This window comes from Gopherus flavomarginatus, chromosome 10, assembly GCF_025201925.1.
Source record: "Gopherus flavomarginatus isolate rGopFla2 chromosome 10, rGopFla2.mat.asm, whole genome shotgun sequence".
NCBI lineage: Eukaryota > Metazoa > Chordata > Testudines > Testudinidae > Gopherus > Gopherus flavomarginatus.
The window spans coordinates 76,238,892-76,259,707 of NC_066626.1; the positions used below are offsets into that span (position 1 = coordinate 76,238,892).

General features: G+C 47.8%; 1 protein-coding gene across 1 annotated transcript in view; it reads left to right on the forward strand.

The window, feature by feature from the left end:
* Positions 1-20,816, forward strand: part of CNTNAP5 (contactin associated protein family member 5) — a 439,165-nt gene that overhangs the window by 294,221 nt on the left and 124,128 nt on the right. The window contains exon 13 of the mRNA XM_050916993.1: positions 8,252-8,452. Within this exon, the coding sequence (XP_050772950.1) occupies positions 8,252-8,452 (201 nt within the window). The remainder of the gene's footprint in view (positions 1-8,251; positions 8,453-20,816) is intronic.

Below are 20,816 nucleotides of genomic sequence, written 5' to 3' on the forward strand. Positions count from 1 at the left end.
TTAAGGCTGGACATTTTCACCTGCAGCTATACCATCCCATCCTTTCTCTACTCCCTGCTCACCCCCTTCCCCAAACTCTCTTCAGGGACCCTTCTTACAAAATCCTATTGCAAACAGAAGTAGCTTCATTGTTCCTTCTTGGAGCGATAAAAGTGGTTACTCATGAATACAGGGAAAAGGGCTTCTACTCCCATATTTCCTTTTTCTGAGGAAGACAAGGAGTCTGTCCTATCCTAGACCTGAGAATACTCAACAAATACATATGCTATCTCAGGTTCAGGATAGTAAACCTTGGCCCTCATCATTACATTGCTCCAAGCTCAAGACTGGTTTGTGGATCTGGATTTAGAGTATGTGAATCTCCATATAGCTAACCACTCTGTCACCAGGAAGTCTCTAAGATTCACAGTGGGGCCCAACCCATATCAATACAGGCTTTTGCCCTTAGATTCTGCATGGCATCGAGAGTCTTCAACAGGTGCCTGGCAGTAGTGGTGGTACACATAAGGAAACAGGGAATTCATGTCTGCTCATGCCTGGATGACTGACTGATCAGGAGCCGGTCTCAGGAAGACCAGAGTAGCCCTAGAACATATCCTGCCCCTGTTTTTAGCAGATCTAGTGGAGAGAACTTGCCTCTCACACCATTTCAGATGGGGACCCTACTCAGCTCGCAATCAGCATGCACCTCTGTGCCAGAGGACAGGGTCAGGTTCCTTCAGTTGGTTGTGCGCAACATAAGGACAAGACTGATGACAACAATTCATACATGCCAGGGATTACTAGGCCATGTGTCTATGTGCAAGTATGTAATACTACCTGCCAGAGTTTGCCTGTATTCTCTACAACACTGACTGAGGACTGTCTATTCCCCATACAGACTTATGAATAAATGGATCACTGTCCCACCTCTAGTCCTGTGAGAGCTCATGTGGTGGCTGGTCACCTGAATATGAGGAAAAGGGTGTCCTTTTAGGCCCCTCCCCTATGATGATGCTTATTAAAAACTCAGGGACAGGCTGGGGTGCCCACCTGAACCATCTTCAGATGCAGGGTGCCTGATGTTACACATAAGCATCCTGGAACAGAGTGTCACCAGGATGGTCTATATAGCATCTGTGAATCTCCACAGTGCAAATCCTGACAAATTACATGTCAGTGATGCACGATATCAAGAGACATGAAGGCACTTGTGTCATAACATTTCTTCCCAGATCTGGACCTTAGCGTCCAAAATATGGGTGTTAGCATGAAAACCTCCAAGCTTAGTTACCAGCTTGGACCTGGTAATTGCTGCCACCAGCCAGGAATTATACAGTGCCTAGCTCACTGTGGTCTCCCCAAAACCTTCCCTGGGGGACCCCCAGACTCAGATGCCTTGAGTCTTACAACAAAGGGAAATAACCCTCTCCCCTTGTATCCTTGTTACTTCCTCTCAGGCTCCCCTCCCTGGATGACCCTAGGAGATTCCTTGCTTCCAGTCCTGGAAACACAAGTACCGAGAGATCTAATCTCTCTTCCCCCTCACCCAGAGGGTATGCAAAGTCAGGCTTAGTAAATCTAACACAAAGATATTTCCCCCCTGACTTCTTCCTCCCACCAATTCCCTGGTGAGCTGCAGACTCAATTCCCTGGAGTCCCCACTAAAGAAAAACTCCAACAGGTCTTAAAAAGAAAGCTTTATATAAAAGGAATGAAAAAAGGACATAAAAGGATCTCTGTATTAAGGTGACAATATACAGGGTCAATTGCTTAAAGGAAAAAAATGAATAAACAGCCTTATCCAAAAAGAATACAATTTAACACATTCCAGCAACTACACACATGTAAATACAAAAGAAAACAATATAAACCTATTGTCTTACTATCCTTGTACTTACAACTTGGAAACAGAAGATTAGAAAGCCAGGAGATAGAAAAATCACTCTCAGAGCCGAGAGGGTCACCAAACCAAGACAAAGAACAAAGAACTCATACCCAAAACTTCCCTTCACCCAGATTTGAAAAAGTCTTGTTTCCTGATTGGTTCTCTGGTCAGGTGTTTCAGGTTACTGGTGTTACCCCTTTACAGGTAAAAGAACATTAACCCTTAGCTATCTGTTTATGACAACTTGATCATCCTCCCTATTGTCTACAGGCTGTTGAGCTTTGGGAGTCACTGATGTTGGGGGAACCCACAGTTTCTACACCTTCCGAGGGTCCACAATGACCTAGCACAGCGTTTATCAAACTGGGCTTCATGGACCTCTGGGAGTCCACAAGGGTATTCCAGGAGGTCTGAGGGCCATGCTGATAATCCACTCCCCCTCCCTCCCAGTGCCTCCTGCATGCTGGGGAACAGGGGGTGCTAGGGGGAGGGGGAAGAAAGAGGCAGGGAAGAGGAGGAGTGGAGTGGAGCGGAGGCAGGAAGAGGTAGAGTGCAGTGGACCTTAGGGGGAAGGGGTGGAGAGGGGGCGGGGCCTGAGTCTGAGCCGGTGTTGGGGCTTGGGGGTCCATGACAAAATTTTAAATCAAAATGGGGATCTTCAGGTTACTAAAGTTTGAGAACCGCTGACTTAGCAGATTTTTTGAGCAGAAATGTGGTAACTAACCACAAGTGATCACTCTGGAAATCCCTCATAGACCCAGTATTTCACCGATGAGGGACTCAACTGGCATTTAGCTCTCTCAAGGTCCTCCTGGCTGCAATATCAGTATATAGTGCCTTAATTGAGTCACATTGTCGTCTTGCATCGTGTAGTGTCAGGACTAATTAAGGCCCATCTTCACACCTCCCCCCAACCAAGTTAGAGACCTGACTTCTATGTGGGATCTTAATGTTGTCTTCTTGTGACTTACAGAGTCTCCTTTGAACTGTTCTTGGAACCATCTTACCATCAAGATGGTCTTCTATAAGTTGCATATCAGCATGGAGAGTCAGTGTGAGCCACCATACATGTCGTTTCACAGACAAGATGGTGATGAAACTGCACCCCATGTTTCTCTCTATGATGGTCTCAGAATTCCAGCTGAAACACTCCATTTTCCTGACAGTCTTCTTCCCGAAGCGACACTCGTTTCTGGGAGAGAAGACTCTTTGTACCCTGGACTTATCCAGAGCCCTGCTTTCCTGCCTCAACATACTAGGTCTTTCTGACTCTCTCCCCATCTCTTTATGGTCATATCTGGTACATCAGAAGGCCAAGCAATTTCATCCCAGACTCTTACACTGCATCAGACAAAGTATTTCCACCTGCTGCTAGCTGGATAGTGAGCCACTCCCTCTGAACATCAAGGCACATTCCACTCAAGCATATTCAAAATCTTCACCCTGCTTCAGAAGTATGACCATCATTGAGTTCAGCAGGACAACCATGTAGAGCAACCCTCTGACTTTCAATAAACATTATGCGCTCAATATGGTGGCCACAGCAGGCATCAAATTGATAAGAGCAGTGCTGCAATCTCTCTGATTGTTATGGCCAAGACTCCCCACACTCAATGCCCAAACTGCAACATTCTCGAAGAAGAAAGAACCGTCATTTGCCCTACAATATAATTATGGTTCTTCCAGATGTTGCAGTCATGGCTTCTCTGCCCTCTATGCTGTTCAATGGTAGCACAAGGAGGCACAGGGCACATTGAGAACCCTGAGACACAATTGGTCAAAAGAATCTGGTATTTTTCTTCATGTTGTTGAGGGCAAAATTAAATCTCTTCTATTGGTGTGTGCAGTGGTGTTATAGTTATGATAAGGTCAGGATATTGGAGCGACAAGGTGGGTGAAGTAATATCTCTCATTGGACCAACTTCTGTTGATGAAAGAGACAAACTTTCAAGCTACCCAGAGCTCTTTTTCAGATCTGTTCGATTAGCTGTGACATGCTGAAAACCTTTCCCAAACCTAAAGAAGATCTCTATGTATACCTTAAAAGCTTGTGTCTTTCCCCCACAGAAGTTGGTCCAATAAAAATATTACCTCACCAACCTTGTTTCTCCAATATTCTGGGACCAACACAGCTACAACAACACTGCAGACTGGATCAATTGGCATATAGCTATAGTATGTTGGGACACCTTTCCTCTCTGTAGGCTTCCGTGTAGGATCCGACCTTTTAAAGTCTTTTCTACTGCCTCTTTTCCCTGTGTTTGTAAAAGCAAGAGCAAAAAGAGAGAGAGAAAATTGAGACTATAAAACCTAGGCTGTGGTCTGCCTCAAGTGGTTGGTCACTAACTCATAAAATGTACAGCATACGAGCAAGAGAAGGAAATGTATCTATTGTAGTTAGGGTGAAGAAAGTGGTGACTTGCACCCATTCATATGTAAAGTTTCTGCTTTGTGAGCTTGTTCTGTTATCAGTGTAATGTGCAGAGGCTGTGCATTTTGTGAGTAGCATTAGTGATATATAGGGTAACAAATACCTGTATATCAAATGGATAGGGTGGGTAAGGTAATATCTTTTATTGGCCTAAGGTCTGTTGAAGTTCATCCAATAAAAGATATTTCCTCATCCACTTTTTCTCTCTAACATCCTGGGACCAACTGACCTACACCATTGCAAACAATGGAATATATCTCAAACAGCAGAAATCAACAAGGATCTTTGAAGTGGCAATCCAGGTTTGATTCCTTGTTGGTAAAGTACTGAGCATAGGAGAAGGTGCATCAATGGATTAAAAAAAAATTCTTAAGTTAGTATAAATTTCTCTGTATCCCCATCTCCTTCCTGCCTCCTCTCCCAGAGCTATTTCACTTCAACCTCTCTAAAAGACAGTTGTGTGAGAGACCAACAGCAAACCCAGATGCTTTTTCCACTCAAAGCCGGTGACAGAACACCTGTAGCAAACATGCCATCTCCACAGGCTCCAGTGGGGAGAAGAGAAAGCACGTTGCATTAAAGTTCAGGTCCCTGGGGAATAGCTCAGAACAGCTGTAATAACAATCCCAATGAGAATTAATGAGCAGTCACAGAGGAAGTTGAGAAAGATCTGTTAGATCATCAGTACAATCCACTTGTCAGTGCAGGTTTGTTCCCTACGCTACAATTGCTAGTGGTTTGTCGAGACCCATTTTAAATATTTCAGTTAATGGGATTTCCAACACACCCCTGGGGAGGCTGTTTCATAGTTTAACACCTCTCATCTTTTAAGGAAGTTTTTCCTAAACTTTTTTAATTTAATTCTGTTAACGCTTGATCTTGTGTATGGTTATATTGGTTACCCACACAATGTACTTCTACATGTACTAACACAAAGCTCTGAAAGCCAAGTATGGCTAGCCAATTAGTGCACTTTATTGCACTTCTTGAAGGGAAGTATTGCCACTACAGTGCACGTTGGTTTTACTACTATTATGTAGCAGTTGACTCACGTTTCCATTCCATCTACGTCTTCATCAGCCGGTTAGTTCTCTACTCTTCTGTTGACTCTACAGTGACTTTACCAGCAGTGCAGTGGGAATGGTTATTGCATTTAGAGTGGGATTTTTAAATTAAAGCTGGATAGAGAATGGTTTTCCCATGCCATGAATGTTTCTCAGAGTTGAGAATTTCCCCTCTTTCCATTGTAGGATGAAACTGAGACCATTCAATGTTTTTCAGTGAAAAATGAGAGATTGAAAGAGATTTCCTGCTTCCTTCCAAGAGTGGTTTGGTAGTTAGGGCATCCACGTAGGATGTAGGAGATTTGGATTCAAATCTTTGCTCTCTCTGAGTACCCTACCAACAAGGCTTTTGGCTATTCTGGGGTCTCTCTCTCTGTCTCCCTCCCCCCTTATCCCTTGCCCTCACCTTGAAATTCCTGGATCTGGGAAACCTTTCTCAAAGCAAGTTTTGTCTAACCCAAGACATCCCTGGAAAGAGTTTCAGTTTTGTTGACTTGACATTTTCCAGCAAAAAATTATTTTGTTGAAAAATTCCCAAGCAGCTCTACTTCGTAGATGCTCAGTGTTTGCACATCTGTGTCCCCAGTGAAGTCAGCGGTAAAACTCCCACAGACTTCAATGGCAGCAGAGTTAGTGCTGAGAGCTTTTGAAAATCCCTCCCATGTGGTGTTAGTTTTGGGGAATGTGGAAGAAAAACCAAGGGACTCTGGCTGACATGGATTACTGCTTTGAGATGCACAGCAGGCATGGGATGAGGTCTTAGGGCAATGTGTTGCATGCCTTACTTACAAGCATTAGGGGTGATTTCTGTTAAGCACTTGAATTTGTAGTGATTTTTCCAGCTCTTAGCTATGTTTCATATATTAAACATTGCACCAATATTTTGATTATTAATGTTCTAATTCAGCCCCAAGGCTCTGAAAGTAACATCCCTGATTCTCTCAGAATCTGTGAATTGAATTATAGATGTATAAGCAAACTCACTCTCTCTCTCTCTCTCTCTCTCTCTCTCTTTCCCCCCATCGTCATAGAACTGATCACAATATTCTGAATGGATGCACAGATTACTGGTCACAAACTCTTAGACTTTCAGGGCTTGAAGGTCTTGCTATAAGGCATTGGAACTGTATTTTCGTCTGGACATGAAATCAGTTCTTGGAGTTGACCTTCTGTTAGGGAGCAGGATATGGAGGTAATGCCTAATGATCTGAGCTGGAGTCAGTAGCCAGAATGAAGGGTCACAACTGGAAGCAGAAATCAGGAGTCTGAGCCCTGGGTCAGAACTGGAGTCACAGGTCAGAGCCAAAGTCAGAAATCAGAGCCTACGGTCAGAGCCAAGTTACCTGGAGTGCAGTGAGGCCAGGGAAAAGGACTGGAGCAAGGCTGGGAAGAGCAGACACAGTAGCTGTCACAGTCATGGGTGAATGCTTTCAGCAGTGAGTGTACTTGCTGCTGTTGATCTTAAGGGCAGGTCTGCTGCTCCTCTGAGTCAATTGGGTGGCTTGGCCAATCAGGCAGCTCAAATGGGGCCCACCTGCACTTGTAAACTGCCTGGGTGTTAAATCTAGTCGATGAGCAGGCTTGCTGTAGGTAAACTCCTGACACTTTCTGTGCCACCTCATTGTCACTAGATATTTATGACTGTCTGTCATCCAAGTATCTCCATGCAGATAATAATCAGTCAAAAAGGCATTCATTCAGTTACTTATACACTTACTAGAATTCTACATAATCCACCAATTTAGTGGAATTTATAGCACCCCCAATTACCAGAGCATCTAGTGGCCACAAGTTATTGGATTTCATGCACAAATTACTGGTTGTAAATGTACAGCCTGTGTGATGCAGGAAATCAGACTAGATCATCTTAGTGGAGCTTCTGGCCTTAGAATTCTTTTTTCTTTCTTTCTTTCTTTTTTTTTTCAGTTTTCCTCTTTAGAACATATAGGTGAGCAGGGTCATTCTCCCTGCATAATAAAAAAAAGGAATCAACTGCATATGTGTATTAGTGAAATGCTAGTGCAAGTATCGGGCCAAATCTGGCAAATATTTATTGAAGAGTTAGTGTTTACTATCATCATTAGTCCCATTCACTTGAATGAGACTACAAGCGCTCCTCCCAGTAGTAAATGTTTGAAAGGTTAGGTCGATAGACTACATTTATTTAAGGCCAGATTCTGTTTTCTTTACTCTGAGAAATACCTTGCTCTGCAGGTAGCCCCACTGAAGAAAATGGGATGACTCACAGAGGCCCTGATTGAGAAAAGCACTTAAGTACATGCTTAAGTTTAGGTGTGTAGTTAAGTGCTGTCCTTAACTAAGGTTGCAGTAATTGGTAGAAATCTGAGTTTTGAAGAGTAATGAGATGTCAGATTCCTTCAAACTACCACAGTCATAACTGGCCAAAATGGATTTCATCTTGGTTTTAACTTTCTGCTTAGATTTCTGTTTGTGTCAGGTGGCACCTATGAGTTCATCATCAGTAATTAATGTATTGTCATAAAAGAATAGTCATGCTTTAATGTCTTGAAATGTTTGCAAACAGGTCTGACTAATGTGTCTCCTCTCATGAGATTAAGACAGCAGAAATGCATCTCAGTTATTCCAGATACCTGGCAGGGCAGTGTCCACAGGATCCACGGAAGCTGGTGTTTTATCTCAGACTCAGCAGGCTCTGTAACATCAGCCCCAGTTTGGTCTGTAACTCGGTTCAGGTAGACATGGCCGTTGGCAATCCACACTTGTTTGGAGCAGCTCTTTATCACAAGGAGGCTGTTTTGAGTCCAGGGAAATGCTGCTTCTGTGTCTAATGGAGAAAAACATCAGGCTTCAGCTACTCATTGTTCCCTGTTTGCTGTAATACCCCTTTCATTTTCTTTCGTTTAACAGAAGATAAGATCTGGACTGCGGTACAGCACAACAACACAGAACTAACCAGAGTCCAAGGGGCTGATCCTGAGAAACCATATGCCATGTACTTTAACTACAGCAGCAACCTGGACCAGATTGAGGCCATGATAAACAGCGCAGAGTACTGTGAACAGGAGGTGGCTTACCACTGCAAAAAGTCACGTCTGCTGAACACCCCGAGTAAGTGTCACAAACTGAAATCATTCCTTGTTAGCTGTTATTGATTACACAGCAGGCACAGCCCACAGTGCGACTGAAACAAAAGTATGGTGCAGAGTAATGAGCATCTGTCTTCACACACAGGGGCTAGCATTGCACAGAGCCTGACATGAGGCAGAGGGCTAGGCAATGGGATTCCACAATGCTTGTGCACTCCCCATAAAATTAAAAAGGGCCTGAATTTTTCCTCTAGACTAGGATATGCTTCTCTCAAACCACAACAGCTTTATTTAACTGACTTTAAATGCAAACAGTCGCGTGCATTGTTATTGTTTGTATTACCATAGTGCCGAGTGGCCCTTGTCCCAGATCATGACCCCGCTGTGCTCGGTGCTGTACAAATATGGAATGCAACTGCAAATCCGAATGGAAAGCAGCTGAACTGCTCCAAATTCCTAGAGTATGCACAGAGGGGAAGGCTGCAGTCCTCCATGAGTATCGGAGCCAGCCTGAAGCATATGGAACATAACTATTCACCAGGGCTTTTGGTAGCTCCACACAGTTTCTCAGACAAAGCTAATTTCCTTTTCTGGTAGAAGGCTCAGATTTTCTGACCTGATATTTCATGGTGGCAGGAAGACCAGAGGGAGGAAATACTCACCACTTTATTTGCTCTTGTACAGCAAGCCCCTGATGAATACCCTGGGCAGTTATCTACCCATAGGTACCCTGTTAGATTCAGGTAGTTAGTTATCCTGGGGAGATGTACAGTGATAAGAGTGGCTGTCTGAATAATTGAAAATCCTCTTTTTGTTACTTGTTGTACATGTGGTATCCTGGTGCTCTGATTATCAGACAAGCAATTCTATAGACTTGTCAGTGAGTGAAAAGCTAATCCTACTGAAATGTCAACCAAGACTTGCAGTGCTGTTGCATGGGGATTCTTTTCTGTCATGTTTTGTGTATACAGCATAATGAGAAGCTTTGGCATGTATTGAAATCCCCAACTGGTTACCTGCAAGACAGAAAACCCATGTGTCCACTGGGCAGATAACCTGACTGTTAGGTACATTTAAAACTGTGAAATAAACTCTTGGTATATGAAGAATTTGCCAACCAAAAAAGGACTACTCGGACAAAATCAAGAAATATGTTAGTATTCAGCACCATAGACAGAGCATGAAGGAGGAAAAACCCATGGGAAGGCGATAAAGGAGAGAAGGAAAGAGGAAAACATGTATCCTATTTTAGCTGTAGGGTGGAGGGTAAGAGGAAATTATGACTTTCCCGTCCTTTGTTCGTTACAACATCCTTCTGGTGATCTCTGGCTGCTTTATGTGATGCTGTTCCTCATGTATTATCAGTACACTGGCTACTGATCTTGTCATGAAAGCTGTGATACCTGGGCACAATAGTATACATGGATGTGAACTGACATATAAATATATGTATTTGGTGCACAGATACTACAGAGATACTGCTACTACTACTAAGAACCTGATGCAAATTACATCATGATTTTTTTTAATAATCCTGAATATTAACAACCATGCTCCAGGGCGTAAGCCAGCCACTAATTGGCATGGTGAAAAGATAATTCCCTATAGACAGATAATTGTGTAGTTATCAGTGAAAGCATTTGTTGCACTTTCCGTTGACTCATAGAGTTCTGGCCACTGTCAGGAAGAGGATACAAGAAGAGGTGGTCAATAGCATGGCTGATTGTCTCAGGTTGGCAAGAAGCCACGGTACTGTGCTGTTTTACTGGCAGTCACAGCATTCCAGTGACCATGCAGCAGTTTCATAGCTCATAACCTGGTTCTCTAATTGAGTTTTGTTCAATGAACCAGAAAAACTGCCGAGCCCTGGAGGACATAATCCAGAAGGGTAGATGTGACCAGCTTTCTTTTTTCTTTTCCCCCCATTCTCTATTCTTTAATTACATTTGACATTTGTCATCCAGGGCATTGTTACTAGCCTACAACAGTGGACTTTAGGAAGACATGGAACATACAGGCAAACAAAATGTGTGAGCTCTTGAAATGACAAGATTTCGGGGACAGCTGGTTCTTGGTTATATATTAAATGAATTTAAATGATACCTCAGTTTTTTTCCCAAAAAAACTCATATATCCAAATCTCCATGTTAGCTGAAATTTGTGCTGAAATAAAAATGTTCCTGGTTCTCTTTATTAACTGATATACAAGTGCAAATAATGTTAGCACATGGAATTGAGACTCTTAGGGGATTTTCTCTTGCCTCTTCCTCAGTTGTGTGACACCTGGGAGGAACCTGACACCTCTCTGGCACAAGAGTGTTGTGAGGCTTAATTAAAGTTTATGAAGCACTCTGAGATCCTTGCCTCCAAGGCAGTATATAAATGCAAATGTGTTGTTATTGGTATTCATAGATTCAAAGCCCTGGCTGGGATGATTTGGTTGGGAATTGGTCCTGCTTTGAGTAGGCGGTTGGACTAGATGAACTCCTGAGGTCCCTTCTGTGATGGAGTAGAGGCTGTCTGCATGGGGGATGGGAGAGCAGGGGAGGACTTTAGGGGATGGACTATACCTGAGCCTGTAACCTGAGCTAGGCAAGGGGAGTGGGAGGTCAACCCTTTTGCCCCGGAAGCTAGACAAAGGAAGGGGCTGGCAGGAGGGAGTTAGTTTCAGTTTCGTTTTGGGGCTGTGTGGGTGGAATTCAGGGTATCCTAAGCTGGGATCCAAGCACCCTGAAACTCCAGAAGGACTCGATTGAGGGGTCCTGACTGTGCCTGCAAGCTCTGCTGTAACCTGCGTTCCTGTTGTCCAATAAACCTTCTGTTTTACTGGCTGACTGAGAGTCTCTGTGGAGTCCCAGGAAGAGGGGTGCAGGACCGGACTCTCCCACACTCCGTGACAACTGGTGGCAGCGGCGGGAGATACTGCACCCCGTGGACGGCGCTTCCTGCAGTAAGTGACTGGGGAGCAGTAAAACGAAGGGACGATTTTAGGGGTGATTAACCCCTGGGAGTGTGTGCACAGTGAGAAGGACTTTGCAGTAAGAGGGTCCCCCAGAGGATTGCAGCGAGCGGTCCCAGGGGCGGAGGAGTCTGCAGCTCAACCCTGGCAGAGAGGTGGTGACATCAAGAAGGGCTGGTGCACTGGGGGTCTCCCTGAAAACCGTGGGGAGCAGCGAGCACCCCGGTCTGTGAGTGGCCAGCAGGAAAATGTATGCCAAGTGGCGCAAGTGTGACCTGGTGGAGCTGTGCAAGCAGAGGGGGCTGCGTAGTGGGAGACTCACCAAAGACCAGCTGATTGCCCGGCTGGAGGAGGGAGACCGCTTGAATGAACGGAGCCCTGTCTCTGAGGGAAGCAGCCGAGCAGATGCAGCGCAGGCACTGGTGTCTGTCCCAGCTGGGAGTGGTCAGCCGGCAGCTGAGGGCTTCCCGAGACCCCCCCTTCCTAGGCCTAGGGGAAGGGCGGGGAGGAGCCCAGTGAATACCGAGGGCACCGTGACCCCCCCCGGCCAGCAAGGGATCCTCCCAGCGAAGCTCACCCCCCAGCAGGGGATCGTCCCAGCAGCGCTCAGCATCCGTGGAGCGGATGCAGCTGGAATATGACAGGAAGCTGAGACGGGAAGAGCTCGAGTTAAGGAGGCAAGAACTGAAGGAAAGGGAGAACCAGCGTAAACATGAGGCGAACCAGCACCAGCGTGAGCTGGAGGAGGAGAACCAGCTTAAACATGAGGAAAACCAGCGCCAGCGTGAGCTGGAGGAGAAGGAGAAACAGCGTAAACATGAGCTGGAGCTGGCCCGGCTGGCGAGCAGTGGGGCCCCGGCTGCGGTGAGTGAGGGGGGACCCAAGCCTACAAAGAGCTTTGATAAGTGCTTGCTGGCCCGGCGTAAGGAGGGGGAGGACATAGATACCTTCCTGATGGCCTTTGAGAATGCCTGCGAGCTGCACAGGGTTGGCCCTGCAGACAGGATCTCATTTCTCACCCCCTTACTGGACTCCACAGCTGTGGAGGTGTACAGCCGACTGAAAGGGGCGGAGGCAGGGGACTACGAACTGTTCAAACAGGCCCTGCTCTGCGAGTTTGGGCTGACTCCTGAGATGTACCGGAAAAGGTTCCGGAGTCAGCGTAAAACCCGTGAGGTCACATACCTACAACTCATCAACCGGACGCAGGGGTATGCCCGCAAGTGGACAGCTGGGACCCAAACTAAAGAGGACCTACTGGACCTATTCATACTAGAGCACCTGTACGAGCAGTGCCCGTCCGACCTGAGGCTGTGGTTGACGGACCAGAAGCTGGAGAACCCGCAGCACGCAGGCCAGCTGGCTGACCAATTTGTGGACAGTCGAGCAGGGGATAACAGGGAGGAGTCTCGAAGGAGCAGGCCTGCCTCAACGCAGAGAGAGAGTCATCATGGGACCTCCTAGCGGGGGCCTATGGAGAACCTCCCCAAAAGGGGAACATCCAGCATCAGGTCCATCCGACCCACTCAAGGGGACCCACAAGATATGGGCTGCTATCACTGTGGCCAACGAGGCCACATACGGGCCCAGTGCCCCAAGCTCAGGGACAGACCGAGCAGACCCAACCTGCATAGGGCTGACTGGGGAAAGACCCAGTCGGAGGAGGGGCAACATTCCCAGGAAAGGGGGGCTGGCAGCATACAACCTGTGAAGGAGGAAGGAGGTCCCCAGGTCAGCTCCTCTGGGGGGCTGGATGCTCCAGGCTCTGGGTTTTTGGTTTACAGGGTGGGCGCAGGGCTGCCCCTCCGGAAAGAGTGCCTTGTTTCCCTGGAGGTAGATGGGAGTAAGGTCACGGGGTACTGGGACACGGGCGCAGAGGTGATGCTCGCCCGGCCCGAGGTGGTGGCCTCAGATCAGATAGTGCCTGACACCTACCTTACCCTGATGGGCATGGGCGGGACCCCATTCAAGGTGCCCTTGGTGAGGGTACACCTGAAGTGGAGGGCCAAGGAGGGCCCCAAGGACATGGGGTACACCTACATTTGCCCACGGACGTGTTAATGGGAGGGGACCTCAAGGACTGGCCAAGTAACACTCAGAGTGCCTTGGTCTTGACTCGTAATCAAAGTCAGCGAAGGGCACTGCGCCCCGACAATGGGGAAGGGACTCTGCCCGAGGTGCAGGACCCTAACCTTTTGGGGGGGGAACGCCCAAGGACACGGCTCCGAGAGGCTGCGGCCTCAGACCCAGCCAGCAAGAGAGAGCAGGTCCTCATCCCTGTCCCAGCTGCTGAGTTCCAGGCCGAGTTGCAGAAAGATCCCTCCTTGTGGAAGCCCAGGGACCGGGCTGACCTCAGTGCAGTACAGACCATGAGAAGAGTTTGCAAGGAGAGGTTCCTGTGGGAGAAGGGGTTCCTGTACCGAGAATGGGCTCCCCCAGGGGAAGTAGAGTCATGGGGGATCAGGAGGCAGCTGGTGGTTCCCCAGAAGTTTCTCCACGAGCTACTGTACCTGGCCCATGACATCCTTCTCGCAGGGCACCAGGGAATCCGGTGCACCAGGCAGAGGCTGCTACAGAACTTTTACTGGCTTGGAGTCTTTACCCACGTCCGACAGTACTGCCAATCCTGTGACCCCTGCCAGAGGATGGGGAAGGCCCAGGACAAGGGGAAAGCGGCTTTGAGGCCTTTACCCATCATAGAAGAACCTTTCCAGAAGGTGGCCATGGACATAGTGGGACCTCTCAGCAAGAAGACCCGGTCGGAGAAGAAATACATCCTGGTGGTGGTGGATTTCGCCACTTGCTACCCCGAGGAGGTGGCCTTTTCCTCTATTGAAGCAGACACCATGGCAGATGCGCTGCGGACAATTTTCAGCCAGGTGGGGTTCCCCAAGGAAGTCTTAACGGACCAGGGGTCCAACTTCATGTCGGCCCTGCTCCGATGTTTGTGGGAAAAATGTGGGGCCCGGCATAACTGGGCCTCAGCGTGTCACTCCCAGTCCAACGGGCTGGTGGAAAAGTTCAAAAGACGCTGAAGATGATGCTAAAAACATTTATGAACCAGCACCCGCAGGACTGGGACAAGTACTTACCTTACCTGCTGTTTGCGTACAGGGAGGTACCCCAGGAATCTACTGGGTTTTCGCCTTTCGAACTGTTGTATGGAAGGCGGGTAAGGGGGCCCCTAGACCTGATGAGAGACGAATGGGAGGGGAAGGCCACTCCCAAGGGAGAGTCAGTGGTGGAGTACGTCCTGACCTTCTGGGAAAGACTGGCCGAGCTCATGGGCCTGGCCAGGGAGAATCTGGCCCAAGCCCAGAGGAAGCAGAAGGTCTGGTATGACCGCACGGCACGGGCCCGTGCCTTTGCCACCGGGGATCAGGTGATGGTTCTCATCCCCATGAGGAAAAACAAACTCCAGGCTGCCTGGGAAGGGCCCTTCAAGGTTATCAAGCAGCTAAATGAGGTAAACTATGTGGTGGAGCTGTCAAACCGGGCACATCACCGTCAGGTGTACCATGTGAACATGATGAAACCATACTATGACAGGGGGAATGTGGTGTTGGCCGTGTGTGGACATTGGGAGGGGCAGGGAGATGACCCCTTAGTAGATCTATTCCCTGGGACAAAAGCTGGTTCCCCCCTGGAGGCGATTCCCTCTCTGATCAACTGACCCCGGGCCAGCACGCTGAGATCAGGGGGGTGCTGCATCTATACCGACAACTGTTTTCCAACCAGCCTGGACGCACTAATTTGACTGTCCACCGGGTGGAGACCGGGTCACATCCTCCTATAAGATGCTCCCCTTTTCGGGTCACAGGGAAAACTGCCCAGGACCTAGAAAGAGAGGTCAGCGACATGCTGGCTTTGGGAGTGATCCAGCAGTCTTCCAGCCCTTGGGCCTTGCCAATGGTGCTGGTCCCCAAAAAGGACGGGTCTATCCAGTTCTGTATGGACTATCGAAAGCTCAATGCCATCACCGTATCTGATGCCTATGCCATGCCCAGGCCTGATGAGCTCCTAGACAAGCTGGGAGGCGCTCGGTACCTCACCACCATGGATCTTACCAAGGGCTACTGGCAAGTGCCGCGGGACGCAGATGCCAGGCTGAAATCGGCCTTTATCACCCCTCTGGGGCTCTTCGAGTTTCTAACCCTGCCCTTTGGCCTCAAGGGAGCGCCGGCCACCTTCCAGCGCCTGGTGGATCAGGTACTGAGGGGGATGGAGAGTTTTGCCGTGGCGTATATTGATGACATCTGCGTCTTCAGCCAGACCTGGGAGGACCACATGTCCCAGGTTAAACAAGTCCTAGACCGACTCCGAAAGGCTGGGTTAACCGTAAAGGCTGAGAAGTGCAAGGTGGGGATGGCTGAAGTATCTTACCTGGGCCATCGGGTGGGGAGCGGCTGCCTGAAGCTGGAATCAGCCAAGGTGGAAGTGATCAGAGACTTGCTCACCCCCCAAACCAAAAAGCAGGTCCAGGCCTTTATTGGGATGGCGGAGTACTATCGAAGGTTCGTGCCCCACTTTAGCGCCATAGCCCTCACTGAGCTGTGCAAGAAGGGGAAGCCAGACAAGGTGGTCTGGACCAAGCAGTGCCAGGATGCTCTCCGGGCGCTGAAGGAGGCTCTGGTTAGTGGCACAGTTCTGGCAAACCCAGATTTTGACAAGCCCTTTATGGTGTTCACTGACGCCTCAGACACGGGACTGGGGGTGGTGTTAATGCAGGAGTATTGTAGCAGAGTGTGTCTCTGCTCCGGCCCGGAAGGGGTTAAAACAGCCCTGGATAAGGGCTGGGGCTGGAGAAAGCAGCCTTTTAGGTTGGGCTGATTGGGGAAGTGGCAGCAGCTGGGGCCATGCCCCAAACTGAGCAACAGGCCCTTATATAAGGGCAGAGAAGCCAGGAGCCCAGACAGTCTCTCTCTGCGTTCAGAGAGAGAAGGGCCTGGCTGCAGAGAACCAATTAAGGTACCTAGGGTGAAGCAGGGCTGGGGAAAGGCAGAGGAGCTGGGGAGCTTCTGCCTGGAAAGCCCGAGGCTGCAGCCTAGCAGAAGGCTAAGAGGTACTGGGCGTTGCAGGGTGGAACTCAGGGGTAGGCCAAGGCAGCAGGTCCAACCCCTTTGCCGATGATGAGAGACTAATACTGCAGTCTGCCCCAGGGCGTGGGGCTAGCCAATGACTGGGCAGTTGCCAAGACACTGAGGCAAAGTGGGGATAGAGGGTTGGGGGTTCCCAGGGAGGGGAAACCCCTAAGAAATAGGAAGGGGTTACTGCCAGGGGGAAGAACCCCACATAAAAGGGGCACCGGGGTCCAGGGAGGGACATGGGGCCAGTAGCCGAAAGACGGATCACCGACCTGCAGAAGGCGCTCCGAGCTGGAATTTGAGCTAATTTCCAGGACGACCAGTAGGAGGTAGCGCAGGGGTGAGTCACGCCCGGTTACAAGGATGAAAAGGGGGAGAGACACCCCATCGTGTACCTGAGCAAGAAGTTACTACCCCGGGAGAAGAACTACGTGACCATCGAGAAGGAATGCCTGGCTATGGTGTGGGCCCTTAAGAAACTGGAGCCATATTTCTTTGGGCGACACTTCACTGTGTACACCCACTACTCTCCCCTGACCTGGCTGCACCAGATGAAAGGAGCCAACGCCAAGCTCCTGAGGTGGAGCCTGCACCTGCAGAACTATGACATGGACGTGGTCCATGTGAAAGGAAGTGCCGACCTGATAGCGGACGTGTTGTCCCGGAGGTGGGGCCCTGAACTTCCCCAGGTCAGTGGGCAGAGTGACCCCGCTCAGTTCAGTCTCGAAGGGGGGAGAGATGTGATGGAGTAGAGGCTGTCTGCATGGGCGATGGGAGAGCAGGGGAGGACTTTAGGGGATGGACTATACCTGAGCCTGTAACCTGAGCTAGGCAAGCGGGGTGGGAGGTCAACCCTTTTGCCCCGGAAGCTAGACAAAGGAAGGGGCCGGCAGGAGGGAGTTAGTTTCAGTTTCGTTTTGGGGCTGTGTGGGTGGAATTCAGGGTATCCTAAGCTGGGATCCAAGCACCCTGAAACTCCAGAAGGACTCGATTGAGGGGTCCTGACTGTGCCTGCAAGCTCTGCTGTAACCTGCGTTCCTGTTGTCCAATAAACCTTCTGTTTTACTGGCTGACTGAGAGTCTCTGTGGAGTCCCAGGAAGAGGGGTGCAGGACCGGACTCCCCTACACTCTGTGACACCTTCCAACCTTGATATTCTATGATTCATGCATTTTAGGGCCAGAAGGAACCATCAGATTATGATGTCTGACCTCCTGCATATCACGGGCCATTAAATTTGACCTGGTTACTCATGTACTGAATCAAACTTGTGTTTGGCAGAAAGGCATCTGGGCTTGACAGGGTGGTAGTTGTTGCTTTTATTATTATTCTCAATCTTGTAAAAGATCTGGGCCAATTTTGACACTGGATTTTCTTTTTTGAGTCAGATCAGTTTACTTAGCGTAGTGCAGATCATGACAATAAAGCATAATCCATGACCAGTGTATCTAATGCTGGCATGTTTCAAAGAGGAGCAGTATGGAGATTCCTATTTTTTCTTCCCTTCATGACTTCACTCAGCAGTGATGATACATGCTGCTACCTGTCAGCTCTTTGCAGCTCTGGCTTGGCAAAACATTAATCTAGCAGTGAGGCATTGGGCATGCTAGAAAAGCAAAACTCACTCCGTTCCATTAAGACCAAGGAAGGTTTTTGCATTCTGTGGAGTTGCTGCAGCATATGTCCATGGATTTCTTTCTGCTCTCCCTGCTCTGTGTCCCTGCATATGTGGCCAGATCCTCAACTAGTATAAATTGGCTACTCTGATTTATATCAATTGAACTTCAGACTTATAATCTATGGCCCGTTGATGTAAGAACCTTCTCCTCTGCAGCTCTGAGTGTCTAGGACAGGCTTATCAATTTTTGCAATGTGAAATGTCAGCTGAAACCGTATCTGCTTGTGTGCCACCAGCCTATATTTAAAGAAACCTTAGACTTCAGTATGCATGTGTGTCCATGAAGGATGAGTTGATTTTCATGGCATTGGACAGAATTAAAATTCATTCTTATTGTGCAACAGATGTTGCAATCTAGTGGCTAGCTGGTACTTCTAAAGCCAGTTGTTACTGAGGGATGTCCAGCTCACAAAAGCAAACACCACATTTGGTGTATATTGGCAACCTCGTTGATAGTCAAGGCAAAAGAGGGACTCTGGAGACTTGCTACCATCTCACCGCTAGAAGCTGTCCATCGTGTCAAGAGTTGAGATCTATTAGTGGAGAATTGTGGGGGAAGCTCATACTGCTACTGCCAAAGTTGTCCCTGTCCTGGGGATTGAGAGAGAACTTTAGTTCCTTGGGCAGACAATCCAGCATCTTTAAGAACATGCCAGGTGCTGAGAAAGAGAAGACACTCTCTATCTTTCTCTCCTTTTCTCACATATAATGGATGCTTTGTCTCATATACTGGTGTTTTCTTGTAATGCTTAGCAAAGAGTCAGGAGTCAAGTTGTTTAGAGATATGAGAGCACTTTCACTAACTGAATAAGCCCTTTGCTGGGTCTGAGTCTGCTCAGGCTTCTAGAAGCAGCACTGGGCATACTCTGAGATTTAACTCATACATTAGCCTAGTCATTCCCATATATCAGTTACATGACAACATTAAGACATTTACTGCATATTAGTAACTGGATAGCTAAATTTACAACACTCAGGGGCCAGTTTCTCCAGCATGCAGTGCACCAGCCTAGGCAGGGATTGAAGGAGGAGAGCAAATTCAAATAGGAGAGTTAAGAATTGTATTTTTTCACCCTTTTTTTTTTCCTATCTCCTCTCCTTCTCTGGGTATGCTTTTCATTACACTATTTTACCTTGAGTTAGGGCTTAGGCTCCTCCCTGGTGTAAAGAAAAGGGGGTGGAAAGCAGCCACACCAACCTTTACAAATGTATTGTGCACCTCAAGTTAATTAGCAATCAGTTAACTCGAGGTAAAGAAAGCTAGTGTAGACATACCCTTTCTTGTTTGCCCCTCCAGTGTCAGCCTCTCCAAGTCCCAGCAAACCAATATTTCATCTAGACTAAACTGTTAATTGATCTGGAAGGTGAATGCCCAACTCAAACTCTGAGGGGAATTTGCTGATCAGAGGTGCTCCATTGCTTTGCTGGCAACTTCTCGGGTCTACGTAGGGGCATGCAGGCATTTAATGTAATTCTGCAGATACCAAGTTTAGCATTGGTTCAACACTGAGACCCTCTGGTATGTCTCTACCCTGCCTTATCTCTTTTCCAAGTCAAGAGAGAGTGTCCACTCTCATCCAGGTAGCTATCTTTCCTGTCCCATTCAGTGCCCCTTCCCTGAACCTCCCAACCGCTCTGCATTGCCCATCCTAGAACACAAATTATATCCGGTCCCTTCTGACTGTGCCTGTGTAGCACATCCCCAGTCCATTTTGCTCTTGTTAATTGTTGCAGTGGACTGGTATTTCCTGGTTAAACTCCAGTATTGCTTTAGCTTCTTACCCATGCTCCCATTCTGAAGCAAGGAGGACAGACTGTTTCCAACCAGCTTTTAACGCGAAAGTAATGTGAAGTGATGTCAAAAGACTGATAACAAGCAAATAATAATTTGTCGTTATGCATTTGCCCACTGTTACTTCTTCACCTTTGAAAGATAATTTGCATGTTATCCTCCCAGGTACTTTACTTTGCTATTATATTACCAAGAGACAGTTTGTCGTTGTATAAAACAATAGAGATCAGGGCAGCCTGCCCTCAGAGAATGACTCATCTTTGAGAGTGGCTGATGGGTGTCAGGTGTAGATTGTGCAGTGTAATTATGACTAGGTAATTAGAATCTTCCTGGGAATGATTGACTAGAAGTCTGTGTTATCCACTATCCCACCTTGCCTCTCCACTCCAGAGTGGCGGTGCTAACAGCGCCTCGCAAGCATTACTCTAAAACCAACCTATATTTAGAGCACCTGCAACACAGTTTGCAGCAGATATGTAACACAGAGGATATTGGTCCACTTACTTGCAGAGAGAGATTTGGAGAGCCATTTTAAGCTATTAAATTGTGGGCAGGTTGCAGATAATAAAATACATGAAACCTGATCATAGCAAGAATAACCGGCTTTGTGAGGGAGGTAACTGACCACTTCAGTTATTTGTGGGCATTCAGGATGGTTGCTGGCTATGAAAATCTATTCCAAAACTCTTGTTTCTTAAGTACAAAGAGAGGTTTACTTGAGAGAAAAGGGGACAGGAGAGAGGAGTCTGTCCCCACCACTCTCACTACATAGCTACCAAGTTCTCTGACAGGCCTTGTGGATGTGAGCAGGAATATCATTTTTTTTTATGGGAGAAGGGGGGCAGTTACCCCCCCCCCATCAGCTTGTTTTGCT